The 13,119-nt window shown below is 35.2% G+C and overlaps 1 protein-coding gene across 2 annotated transcripts; it reads right to left on the bottom strand.

Moving 5' to 3' along the window:
- Positions 1–3,086: 3,086 nt before the first annotated feature.
- Positions 3,087–11,611, bottom strand: rnf41 (ring finger protein 41). Of its 2 annotated transcripts, XM_014985686.2 has the most exons (7): positions 11,480–11,611; positions 9,522–9,627; positions 8,285–8,394; positions 5,927–6,198; positions 5,705–5,840; positions 4,565–4,668; positions 3,087–4,487 (listed from the first exon to the last, which is right to left on the bottom strand). In XM_014985686.2, the coding sequence occupies exons 3-7, from the start codon at positions 8,372–8,374 to the stop codon at positions 4,133–4,135; spliced, it is 957 nt and encodes a 318-aa protein (XP_014841172.1). In that variant the 5' UTR covers positions 8,375–8,394; positions 9,522–9,627; positions 11,480–11,611; the 3' UTR covers positions 3,087–4,132. The 2 variants fall into 2 exon arrangements, with proteins under 2 accessions (XP_014841172.1, XP_014841179.1); XM_014985693.2 differs by lacking the exon at positions 9,522–9,627 and having other exon boundaries at positions 11,480–11,600.
- Positions 11,612–13,119: the final 1,508 nt, after the last annotated feature.

The following is a 13,119-nucleotide window of genomic DNA, read 5'->3' as shown; positions in this document are numbered from 1 at the left end:
TCATATTTGGTTTCTGCATAATGTTTTTATGATGTGGTAAAGCACTTTGAACTGCCTTGTTGCTGAAATGTGCTGTACAAATAAACTTGAGTTGACGTAAAAGTTGCAGGATGGCAGCTGCATTAAACTGCTTACAAAAGACCTTTTTATTTCTGTACAGTAATGATTCACTGAGAGGCTTCATGCCTGCTCCCTGAGGCAAAAGCACAAGAAAACTCAGCTGCAATTTGTTCAGAACTGTATAAATCAACCCAGCAGGTTTTGAGATTCTGCTCTGTGGAGTGAAAAATCAAAACTTGAACTTCTGAGGCATGTTGAGCCACAATATGTCTGGAGGAGGAAAAACAAGACATTCACCGCAGTGAGGCATGGCAGCTCCTCAGCGCTCTGGGGAAGCTCGGCTCCCACTGGCACAGAAAACCTGCAGCGAGCGAGCGAGACGGATTTCATCGGGAAAGCCTCTGACGAAGCTGTGGACCTTCAAAGAGGGTAATGATTCCAAGCAATTCTCAAAGTCCACCAAGGCGTGGTTCAGAAAAAGTTCAGAAAGATACAAGACTGGCCGTTATGGTTATCTAACTTAAACGCTTGTTGAAAATCTCATGGAAGCACAAAAACCCAATGATATTAGTGAACTACCAGAGGTGGGAAGAGTACCAAACTCAGATCATAGTAGCACTACTTCAACATATTTTTACTTAAGTAAAAGCAAAAAGGTTAAAAAATGATGCCATCGACAGACAAAAACGTAAAGTTATGTCCAAATTCTGGTATTTTAAGGACTAAGAAAAGCTAATCCAAAGACATAGCATGATTGCAAAATACCAGATTCAGCACTATGAAACGAATTCTTGGAGTCATGAATGCAAACATGCTGCATGTCAGAACAGGGTGAAGTACTTACAGTGCCAAAAAGCCCAGCAGGTCGAAAGTAACATGAGAAAAACAAGAAGTAAGATGAGAAGGCTCTTACTTTCGCTGAAACTGTGGCTATGTGTCTGTATCTCATGCATTTCTTGTTTTTTCTTCATTCAGTAAAGTATTCAGAAAATTAAATGCAAGAGTTAAAGGCTGTTTCGCAGTTTGGAAATATATTTAGGCCTGTTTGTAGCAAATATTTTAGAAAAATTCAGAAATTTTCAGAAGGTAAAATTTTTCAACCTTCAAAAGTCTGAAATTTTCATGTTTTTTTTTATTTCTGAGGTTAATCTGAAAATTTTTTACTAGCATGTTTTCAACTTTTCAAACTTTGAAATTTCAAAGTTCTTTCTAGAAAATTTCTGAATGAATGTCACTTTCTTGTAAACTTTTTAATTTTGAAGCACAAAGATTTCCTTGTTTTTCTAGAAAATTTCTGAGTATTTTGGCTGAAATTCACGCCTCTTTTTTCCTATCTACAATGGCCCTGATACTCCATTGAATTTAAATGTCATGATTGATTGAAAAAGCAGGCACAGGGGGCCCCTGAATGTTGTCTGCCCAGGGCTCCCAACATGCTTGGACCGCCCCTGCTCATAATGAGCTTCAGATGACACACAAAGGAAATAATTTTGAAATCACAGTCAAAGCTGTATTTTGCAATTGATTTGGAAAACCACTGGAATACATTGAGAAATTTAAATTGTTCTTTGCTTGTTTTATTGCAAACAGCTGGAATAGTTTGCATGTTTTTCAGTATCTAAAGCATTTTCTCTTGCAACACGTTCATCAGCAGAACGGAGAACTGAACGCCACAAATGATGTTGGCGGAGAATAATAACTGAGCCACGGTATTTGGTGAAGCACATGATTTCTCATTCCAGTGATCACAATAGTGAGGGATTAGGCTCCACAATGAGGACGAAGCTGGCGGGAGAGGATAACAGACAGCGAATCATGTGGGTGTCCGGGAGAGACGACGAAGAGGAGGATGAGTGAGGTCAGGCCTCTCTGTCTGGGTTCAGCGGGGAAACTTTCCTCTTCGGCTTTATAATCCAAACCAGCAGCACTTAACTTCCCACTGCCTCTGCTCCTTAACGCCCTCACAGTCTGCCGACTCAAATCTTTGTTTTCGTCTGACGTCCTCTTCGGGATTTAACAGCTCTCTGAGGACACGCCGTGGTGGAAGTCGGTACTGCGTCGTGTTTTCAGGCCACATAGAATCATTTTATAACAGAGCTGGGAAATAATTACTTTTACTTGAGTATATTTTAAAAACAGTACTTTCAGGAGTATTTTACTATGCTGTACTTTTTACTTTTGCTTAAGTAATTTTATTATTTACTATCACTATCCTTATTTGAGTAAATTTTTCTGGATTTTCTAACCTCAAAATAAAAAAACAAACATGTTTTAACTAAAAGTACTCGGTACTTGAGTAGTCTTTTTACTAAATACTTTTCTCTTGAGTAATGTTTTTGGACTGCTACGTTTTACTTTTACTCGAGTAAACATATTTTTAGGTAATGCTACTTTTAAGTAACAACTACATCTGTAATCAAGTTAACTACTTTACCTCCAGTTTTAAAAATGTTGGATAAATTAAATATATATATTTGGCACTTTACAAAATGACCAACATAATAAATTTTAACAAAGACAAAAAGCAATATCTGTCACTGGTTTTCACAATATATGTTTATATTTTTATTTTTATGATGTTAAGCTCTTTGAACTGGCTTGTTGCTGAAATGTTCCTAACAAATAAACTTGAGTAAAATACGTCTTAAAAGAAATGTGACTTTGTAATTTAACGTTTTGAAATTTGACCTGTCTCTTTAAGAAACTCCCGTTCTTTCTAAAACAGGAAGTCATCACAGCATGGCTCCTCTGTTAACCCTTTTGCAAAAAGTAGCATATAATGAGCTCAGCAGGTGTCTACTAATTGCTGCTGGCTAGTCTGAAGGAGCTGAGTGGGGGATTCACGGTCCCACCAAACAGCTGAATGGTTGCCATGGAGACTAAAGGATTTCCCTCACATGCATGAATGAATAAAAGCAACACTCCAGGAATATTTTTGATCAAAAAACATTGTGTGATTAAAAGCTAAAAAAAGTTGACTTTATGCGATACGGATCCTTTAAAATTGTATTTAAATAATAAAAACATGAGGTTTAAGGTTTTATTACTCGTCTGTACAACACCGTACATTACAGACAAAATAAAAAACATGAACAAGGAAGAAAGCGAAGGGCACAGTCTGCCTGTAGGAGCTTTTATATCATCTTCATCTGATTTTTTTATTCGTCTCACTACAGCAGTAAGTGACTGATGGTAAATCGTTATTGTGACTCCACAAATATCTATACAATCTCCAAGACTGTTTTGCTGTAGTGCGTCACTAAAACTGTAAAAACCTCGATTTCTACAATTCATTCTGAAAATAAATCACCTAAAAAAAAAGAAAAAAAAAAAAGTGAACTATTTTAATTTTCCAAATTATAGCACTGAGTGACGTTTCAAATGTTAAACTGCAAATTAAACACCTGAACTGGACCCGACACACACACCATATGTACAACAGAGGCAACAAAGAAAACATCTTTTTTTTCCTTTAAACTTCCAGCAACAAACTTCAAATTCACCAAAAGGCAGTTTCCCATACATTAAATGGTAGCGTCTTCAATCATGTTTGCAAAGGAACAAACAAAAAAAAGGCAACAATAAATAAAACAAATGGCACAGAAGGTCTGAACAATCTAAAGCGGAAAGCACGACGTTTTGTGAAATATTCACAGGAAACTGAATGAAGCAAAATCACAACCTAATTACAGTGGTGAGTATTACAGTTAGAATTCAATATAGTATTTGTATTTACAAGCATTTGTACAAGCGAGGACATTAAATGGGGTTTAAGCTCATTACTATATTAGTAGCAGAACAATCAGATCATATAATGCACTAGATATAAACCTTGTAAACATCACCTTTCATCTTAGACATCAGATTATGCTTATATTTGCCAGGTTTATAAAGTATTTGTCCTTACTTTAAGGCATAAGTATCAAGCTTAGGAGTGAGCCTAAGATTTTGTTTTAAATAAGCCAGATTTTCTTTTGTAGGTTTCACTTTAAAGAGGATTTAAAAAAACAAAAACGAACCTCTCTACCACTCTGGCGAGTGAAAGCAAAACTTCCCCGTGTCTCTGGGTGGGTTATAAGATCTCCTCCACTCCGTGCGCAAAGATCATGACCAGGCCGGGCTCCAGGATCATGTCCTCGCCCATGTGCTGGTTCTCGCAGGCCATCACCACCACCGCCTGCTTGCCGGGAATGCGCTTGGCCACGTAGTTCTCGTAGTAGCGCCTGTTCATCTGCCGCGTCTCCAGCGTGGCCAGTCCCTGCGGCCAGTTCCGCTCGTGGGCGTTCTCGATCAGGTCGTTGACGATGGACAGCGGGCAGCCGCTGTCGATGAGCGAGCGCTTGATGACGGCCTGGAGGACGGCGTCCGGCGTGGAGATCATGCCGCCCCAGCGGGTGACTCTGGCTGGCTGCATGGAGTTCACCCACCTGGAAACGAGACGGAGTCGAGCTCAGGAACGGACCAAAGGTCATGGACAGGAAGGAAAAACGGGAGTTTTACTCACTCCAGGATCTCGTTGTACTCTATGCTCTCTTCGAGGTTTTGGAGGTTCGGGTTTGCGCTGCGGATCGCTCTCATGTACGCTTTTAGCAGCTGAATGTCTCGTTTCTGGACCGGGAAAAAGAAGGAAAAACCACAACTCAATTACAGACTGAAAAATCTAAACAGACTGACTAAAAAAGAAAAATCTCGAGATTTAATTTATAACATGTTTTCTTTATACCACATTTTGTTCCAATCAAATCCACTTAAAAAACATGATTAAAGTTTAACCCAACAAAAATCTGGAAATTTTCACAATCTGAGTGAAGGAAAAGATATTTTACAAAAACCTAAATTTCACAGAGCACATCTGCACTCAGAGTATCAGAGTCAGGCTAAGAACCAACATGATATTACAAGAATAACGTCTTAACAATGGGAGAAAAAAGGCGCAATAATGAGGGACAAAGACTCAACAAAAGAATAAAGTTGGAACACGAGGAAAAACACAACGATATAATAAAGTCATAATAATACAAGCGAAAAAGTCATAAAACTTCAAGAAAAAAGATGCAATAATACGAGAATAAAGTAAACATGAGAGAAAAATTACAATGATACAGGAACAAAGTTGTGCAACAGTTAAGTCAAAATATGAGATTAAAGTCGCAATAAAAAAAATGGAAAAAAATACAAGTCATGACATGAGAATAAAGTCACAACGATAAACAAAAAGTTGTAATAAACAAGAATAAAGTAATAAAGTCGTAATATTAGGAGAATAAAGTAGTAATTTTATAAGCACTCCAACTTAAAAAATTAACTGAGGAATGTTGAGCATCTTGTAAAGTTTTACAAACAGAAACTTAATCTTTAATGGCATCAGAATCAAATTATTATCAGCTGCAGGACTTTGAAATAATTACTGTGCATATTTCAAATAAAGAATCGCAGACGAGACGAGTCGGTCACATCAGATCCTGATAAATATCGAAGCTTTGCTCTTTTTGTTTTCTAGTGCTGGTAATAATATGACTTTATCCTCGCATTTTCTGTCTTTTAGTCTTTCTCCAAAACTCTCAGTCAGATAAATGTACTCTGATGCCTTTAGATCAGACTCTGTGTGTAAACGTTTTCTAAAATGTCAGTAAAAGTCTCTCACTTGTTCCCCCAGCTGGTGTTTATGCTCAGCCACGGTTTTCTCCAGCTCTGAGATCTTGGTCTGCTGCTGCTGCACGACGCTCCGTAAATGTTTGATGCAGTTGTGGTTGGGCAGCTCGTCCTTCGGCATTTCAAGCCTTCAACAACAGCAGATTATCCAACAGTCACAAACTAACAGCAGAACATCCTTATTTATGTATTTAGACCAGCTGAAGCCACCTACCCACAGCCCTCCTCGCAGTTGACCGGCCTTTTCGGGTTGTGCTCACAGTCCTTGAGGTGCGACTGCAGCTGGTCCAGCCGCAGCGTCGCCGTGCAGCCGAAGCTGGCGTTGTCACAGTTGATCTGGAGTTTGGACAGCATGTTGCGCATGATGCGGGGCACGGGCCGCAGGTGGGCGAGCGTCACTACCGTGCGGTCCACGGGACAAATCTGTTGCTGGGCAAACCACTGGGTTATGCAGGCGTTGCAGAAGGCATGTTCACAGTGTGGAGCCTGGGCGGAAAAATTGATTTTATAAGATTAAGAAATACAGCTGAAATGAAATATATTTATTTTTTATACTTAGTTAGGATTACCAACATTTTCTGCATTTGTGAAATACTTGAATAATAAATTTTTTTAGATAATTTCTTCCTGTTCTTTAGCATTTTGGTTTTCAGTCAAATGTCTTCAGCCTGAAATTCACTGTTAAAGATGGTAAAGTATCCAAAAATTATCCTCAAGTAAGAATAAACCACTTCAATGTAGTTTTACTTAAAAGTAAAAAGTAAAAAGAATGATTTATTAAAATCAAGTACTGAGTAATCAAAACATCGGTTATTTATTATTTAAAAATCCTCAGGTAAACCAAAATAAAACGTTTTTTGGTATTTTAAAGGCCAAAATGGACCTAATTACAAACACAAAATCAAGCAAAAAGAAAAAACATCAATTTCCCAAACTTATGAAACTTTAAGAAAACCTGCAGGTTTGTGTGAATTTTTGGGTTTGTTTTCCGTTCAGTGAAGTCACTCAGCGGGTTGAGTATTCAGAAATTTTACTCAAGTAGTGATACAATCACTCGAGTAAAAATAAGAAATGCGAAAGTAAAAGTTCGTTTTTTCTTCAAAAGGTTACATAAGAATAAGCAGTTACTGCCCACCAACTCTGGTGATTGGGCCTCATATAATCAATTCCTGTAAATGTAGTTTTTATAGTGCAGAATATTTCTGTTAAATTAACATCCATCTGTGAAAATAATGGCTGGTTTCTTCTCTGTGAGAAATATCTCTACGTAGCAAAACATAAATGTAACCATCTTTACAGTTTTTCTATGTTTATTATTGTTATTTTTATTGTAATCATTGTGGATATATTTGCTTATTGATTAAGATACTTAATTTTAGTTTTTCTTCATGGTATAAAGGTTTATTTGAGGGAAATGTGTTTTTGGGCAGATTTTCCAGAAGCTCCAGCTTCAGAAATAAACGATGTTAAAAAATTAAGAGACAACTTAAAATGATCAGTTTCTCTGATTTTACTCTATATCGGTTTATGTTTGAGTAAAATGAACATTGTTCTTTTATTCTATGAACTCAACCCAAGCAAAGATGTAGTATTTATCAGCAGAAAATGAGAAATGGTCAAAATAACGAACAAGATGCAGAGCTTCCAGACCTCAAATAATGCAAAGAAAGCAAGTTAATACTAATTTAGAAACAACAAAACTAATGTTTTAACTCAGGAATAGTTCAGGAATCAATATTTGGTGTGAAAACCAGGAGGTTTTCAGTCGGTTCATTGCTCTTCATTTTTCCAGAGCTGTATTATTGTAAGTCTAATGTCTAAAATGAATTTACTTCTCAGACAAGGAAGTAAATATTTGTATTTTCCTGGAAAATAAAGAAAAAGTTAGAAGAAAGCACACATTTAACTTTATATCATCTGCCTGCTTTTGAAAGAAGCAGCAGCCCAAAGACAGGTTTCCATTGCTTAAAGGAGCTGCTCTAGTTATAACATTTCTACTGGTTGATGCTACAAAATATCATCTTTGTGCTGCAGCTCAGCTCAGCTGATGTTTCTCTTTCTGCAGCAGTAAAAAAAAAACATGAAACCGAGTCAGCAAAAAATGTGCAACTGAAAACGTTCAGATGCAACAAAAACAAAAAGCTTCTAATAACTGGTTCATTTATTACAAAACCAGCTATTCTGGAAAAAGATGTAGCAGCTGCACATTGAAGTGGATTTTATATTTCTGTATAATTGTTAGAGCAGATTTAAGCACCTTGAAGCCAAAGATCAACCTTACAAATCTTTTTTTTTTTTCAGATATTTTGCCTGAAATCTTTTGATCCCAGGATGTTACAGAAAAGTTTAGGTCAACATGCGTCTCTATTTACCTCAAATATTGTAAATTAACAGAAGATGAAAGCAATGACATCATCATCTGTTACATTAATCTCAATATGGATAAAAACCTGATTGTGAAGCAGTTTAACAGCAAAAAGAAATAATTCTTGTTCTCGTAACTCACCTAAAACAAAAAGGATTTATCTTATACGGTGCATGGATCTTTTGAAATGGTTAAACAACGACGAACCTGCACTGGTTCCTCTAGTACTCCACTGCATATGGGACACAGGAGGTCTTCATCCACCTCACCCTGGAACCTCGTAACATCGTACCCCATGGTACACAACCCACAACCTCCTGAAAAACAGCAACAAACAGGGAAAATGGGCAAAAAGAAAACAGGGTTTGCATATCATCATTCATCTCTATTCAGTCTGTAGAATCACGCTCCAAATCCCTGATTTCTTTAACATGCCCCGTTTATGAGCATGAAATGTTGTGATGTCAAATGAAACAACAAATTACCAAACCTTAAAATTAATCTTGTTTGATTCAACAGCAGATTTTAGACTTCATCTCATTTCCAGTGGTTTTTTTTACCCTCACTTGTGCCAAATAACATTCAGGTGATTAAAGCTCCAAGTCATGATAATCAATGAGCAAAGATGCAAATTAGGGCTAAAATGATTAATCAAATTAATCACAATTAAATACATTGTTATTAATCGATTATTGAAATAATCGTCAACTAATTTAGCAACTGATTAACCATTAACTGGAGTATATAAACTCAAAAAGGGATGTTTGATGAAAGACAGTTAGAGTCTTAAGTCAAAAACTGCGCAAAGAATATTTATATTTTGCATTTAAGTTGAAAGCTTTCGTCTTTAAAAGGGGGATTTTTCACCTAGTTCAAATTCTGTAAAAAAAAAGTCTCATTAAGCACCTTTTGTTGTCTATTAATCCAAAAATAAAAAAAATCATGAATAGATTAATAGACAGTACTTTTTTAGCTGGAGTTGAAACCTTTTCTACAAATGATCAAAGGTTCATTAAAGGAATGTTATTGCATTTTAGACAATAAAAGTTTTCTTACTCAAAAAAACTGAATTATTTACATATTTTAATGTTTTCCAAATATTATGAGAAAAGATTCAAGTGGATAAATTAAAAGTATGCAAAATATGTCATTTCTTTTAATCCGATTAATCGTCAAAATAATCTTTACATTCAATATTTTTCAGCTTTTATGTTACCAACTATATACTGTCTAGTAGCCAATAATACATTTATTATTGGCTTTTATTTAGGATCAATAAAAAAGACTAAAATAAATCATGCATTTTATTGGAACCGATATTATCCAAAAATGTCTAGGTGGTTAGCCATTTATTTATCAATATTTATGAACATGAATTGATTCATTTTCACCAGGCTGAACTGAATTTGGAACTAGTTCTATTTAAGGATGAACTGGTACCAACCTCACACACGAAAGGCCTCAAATGTTTCCATTCAGCTCTTGATCTTTTGCCGATGTCTCACATCTGGCAAAAGCGATTTATCTTCTGAAAATGACACATACGGTGCCTAAAAATACAAGAGAGTTTCATTTATTTAGTTTTTGTGTCAAATGTTTCTAATTTCTAGCATCAGACAAAGATAACCTGAGTAAAAAATAATATAATAATAATAATAATAATACTGTGACTTTAGACATATTTTGGACGCATACACTTTAGAAGAATATCTTACAGTGGTCATGATATTAACACGATTTACTGCATTGGTTGTAGGCCTGCCACAATACCAAATTTTTCTGGTCGACATATTGTCCCAGAAATTATTGTGATAAACAATAATATTGTTGTTTTGAGACTATTTTCAAGTAATATAAAAGGTAATGGCATAATAATGCAAGAACACATTCTCAAAGACCAATAAACGTCAGATTCTAATGAGCACGTAACACTGGTAGACATTTCAAATATTCAAAATAAATAAGCAAAACAAACTATGAAGCCTCTGTAAACAAAATTGTCCTTAAAAAAATGGCTAGTTGAGACCAGACTGAAAACTTCTGTCATCCAAGTTTTTCGTAGAAAAAGAGGAAAAACAAAAAACAATGAATCATGCAAATGGAAATGTAATAATTAATTTATCATGCAATTAATTGATTTACTGATTATTCCGACAGGCGTGGTCGTTTGCCAAATACAATATTATTTGTCAGACGATGGACAGATGTTTATTTTGCTTGTTCTATGCTGTTGTTTTTGCATTAAGTCTCCATCTTTTCCCAGCTTCTTGTTCAGCGTTGAATAATGAAACTCGACTGTGAGCTCTAGAGCTCTGGATGTCATTTTGGGTTCTTCTTTAATTCCCTCCTTGGTGTAATTTTGGTATGCCAGACACTTCTGGAAAGAGTGATAACTGTTTTCTCCATTTGGCAGAGGTTTTCGCTGAAGAGCAAACCAGTTTGTAACAGCTTAAAATAACTTTGTTGGTTGTACAGATGATTTGTTGCTCCTTGAGAGCTTTCGTCTGTTTCATGTTGTCAAACTGGTTCCATTTAAGATTTTTTTCCTTAATGCAAAGATCATGCCGGGGTGTGGCTTATCAAAATGTATTTATCACAAATAATCATGATTAACTAAATATTTGGTCAAATCGTTCTGGATAGTTTTTTTCACTCAAATAAATAAACCTGTTTTAAAATATACTCTTCTTGTCTGTCTAAAATTTACCAGAAAAGAAAGAGAGAAAAATAAATCATGTATTTTTGCAAAACAATGTGTATGTTCCCTTTTAAACTGTTTAAACATTTTTACCTGTAACACACAATAAAGCTACTTTTAAAGGTAAACTATTGAACAGCGTAAGTCAGAACTTTGCACAGTAAAAAAAAAGAAACCCCGTGCAATGGAAACGTTGTCATTTTCACACAACACCCTTGAATCAGCGGTAAATTATCCTCCATATGTGCATCTCCTCAGGGACACACATTCCCAACATCTCTGTCTGTGCTGTCCCAGTTTGCTGCGGACTGACCCAGTTTAAAAAGAAGCCATTTAAAGATATTTTCCCACCTTCTTCCTCAGCATGCCTTGCACAAGTTCAGCTAAGCGCCGAGGCTCGTGTTAACTACGTGGCTGGTTATTTGCTTTTAGCACTAAATTCAACATAACAGAGGGTTATAATACCTTAAACTGGCGGCTGGTTGGGAAAAAAAACGTTAAAACTGCTTGAGGTGAGACACCAGCAGAGCTTGGTTGTCACGGTGTGAATTTGAACATCTGCTAACTAGCTAGCCTTATTAGCAGATACGATATTAGCTTTAGATCTAAGCAACCTGAGCTCAGTTTGGAAAAAATACACAGAAAAACAGTTGTTTACAGTCAATGATGATAAAGGTAATCTTTAAAACGATCAATATACTCACTCCGACATGAAGTAAATTTAATTCTTATCAGGATATTTGAGTATTTCGGACGTCGTGCCGCCACTAGCTCCTTGCTAGCCACGTCCTGCTACATCATACACTTTAGAGTTCACGCAGACAGACGGAAATGTGATGACGTAGATTAGGTACCTCGTTTCTGTTAAAATTCTGAATATATCCGTGTACAGATATATATTGTTGATATATTATAGTGTGCATGTAAGTTATATTATAAAATCTATTGTACTAAAAAAATAATTAAATATATATTTTAAAAATACCATACTGATCAAAATATTTCATTGACCAGAAGAAATATTTATGTTATTCTTGATGTTTTAGTTCAATACGCAAAGCAACATATCATTTCTATTCAGTTAAATTTATTTTTGATCACCACTGAGGAAAAGTCTCAAAAGTCCAACAGATCTTAAACTTAATTGATTTTTGTTTCTAATCAGAAAAGATGAGTTATATTAAATTAATAAATATATATAAAAATAAACCCATATTCTGTGTCTCTGGTAGAAATAACGTTGATCTAATGAAATAGATTAACTCCTGAATGTATAAGTGACAGTTTAATAGGAAAGAAAAAAATAATTTAAATCAGATTTATAATTAAAACTGTTTAAATAATGGGGAACTATGCAACTACCATGAAATAGATGTAATTTACAGTAAATAAATAAACAAATAAATCATTTAAGTTTTATAATATTGGCATTTTTGGGGATGTGGAAATCGCTCTTTGAGAAAGGAGAAAGGATGCTATCATGATACATTTTAAATTTCAAAGGATATATTTGTTGCGCTGTCATCTAAAGGTTATGGTTATTATAGTTTAATAATTTTCATATTATAGAAAGACTTCAACTGGAGAAATATCACTCAAAACAATATTAAAAAATTACATCTGACTCTGAAATCCATTGAGACAAATTGAACAACAGAAGGCGCAGCATCTTCAACAAGCGGCACAAATTTTCTCGCACTATTGCAAGACAGAAGGCAAACAGGAAGGAGAGGATCTGCAGCGAAGATGTGGAGAATGAGGGAACAGGAGGAACGCTGAAAACAATAATAAAGTTAATTTACTCATTCTTGTTTTTTCTGTTCAGTTTATTTCAGTCATCTCTTCTGTAAGAATCTGTATTTCATTACAAGAATATTACCATAATATTAGCACAAAACAGATGCAATTTTTACCAGAACATCTTAAAATAGAGGAAAAAGCTTCTGATGTGACCAGATCAATTTGTTTGAAAATACACTCTACTGATAAGTGTGTTAATTTGACACTAATGTGTTAAAAGATTAAGTATTTCCTTATTTATAAAACTTCACAAGATGCTCAACATTCCCCATTTTAAGTTTTAGTTGTTTTTCATAAATTACAAAGTTGCAAATATTTCTAAATCAACACCATAAAATCTGTAATTCTATAATAATCTGATCAGCGTGGAAAGATGTTCAATATTATTTAATTTTAAGAAACACTTATTGAATGCAGAAACAAACAGCTGTTTATTAATATTTTAAGAGTTTAAGAGTTATTCTGGTGTGACTGGCCCTTTAAGAGCATTCAGATTTTTGATGTGGCAAAAAATGAAAGAGTTTGACACTCATGCTGTAAATAT

The sequence above is a fragment of the Poecilia mexicana genome, unplaced genomic scaffold (genome assembly GCF_051168715.1).
Source record: "Poecilia mexicana isolate PSO_F unplaced genomic scaffold, ASM5116871v1 scaffold_7, whole genome shotgun sequence".
Lineage (NCBI taxonomy): Eukaryota > Metazoa > Chordata > Actinopteri > Cyprinodontiformes > Poeciliidae > Poecilia > Poecilia mexicana.
This window is presented reverse-complemented; position numbering and strand designations above follow the sequence as displayed.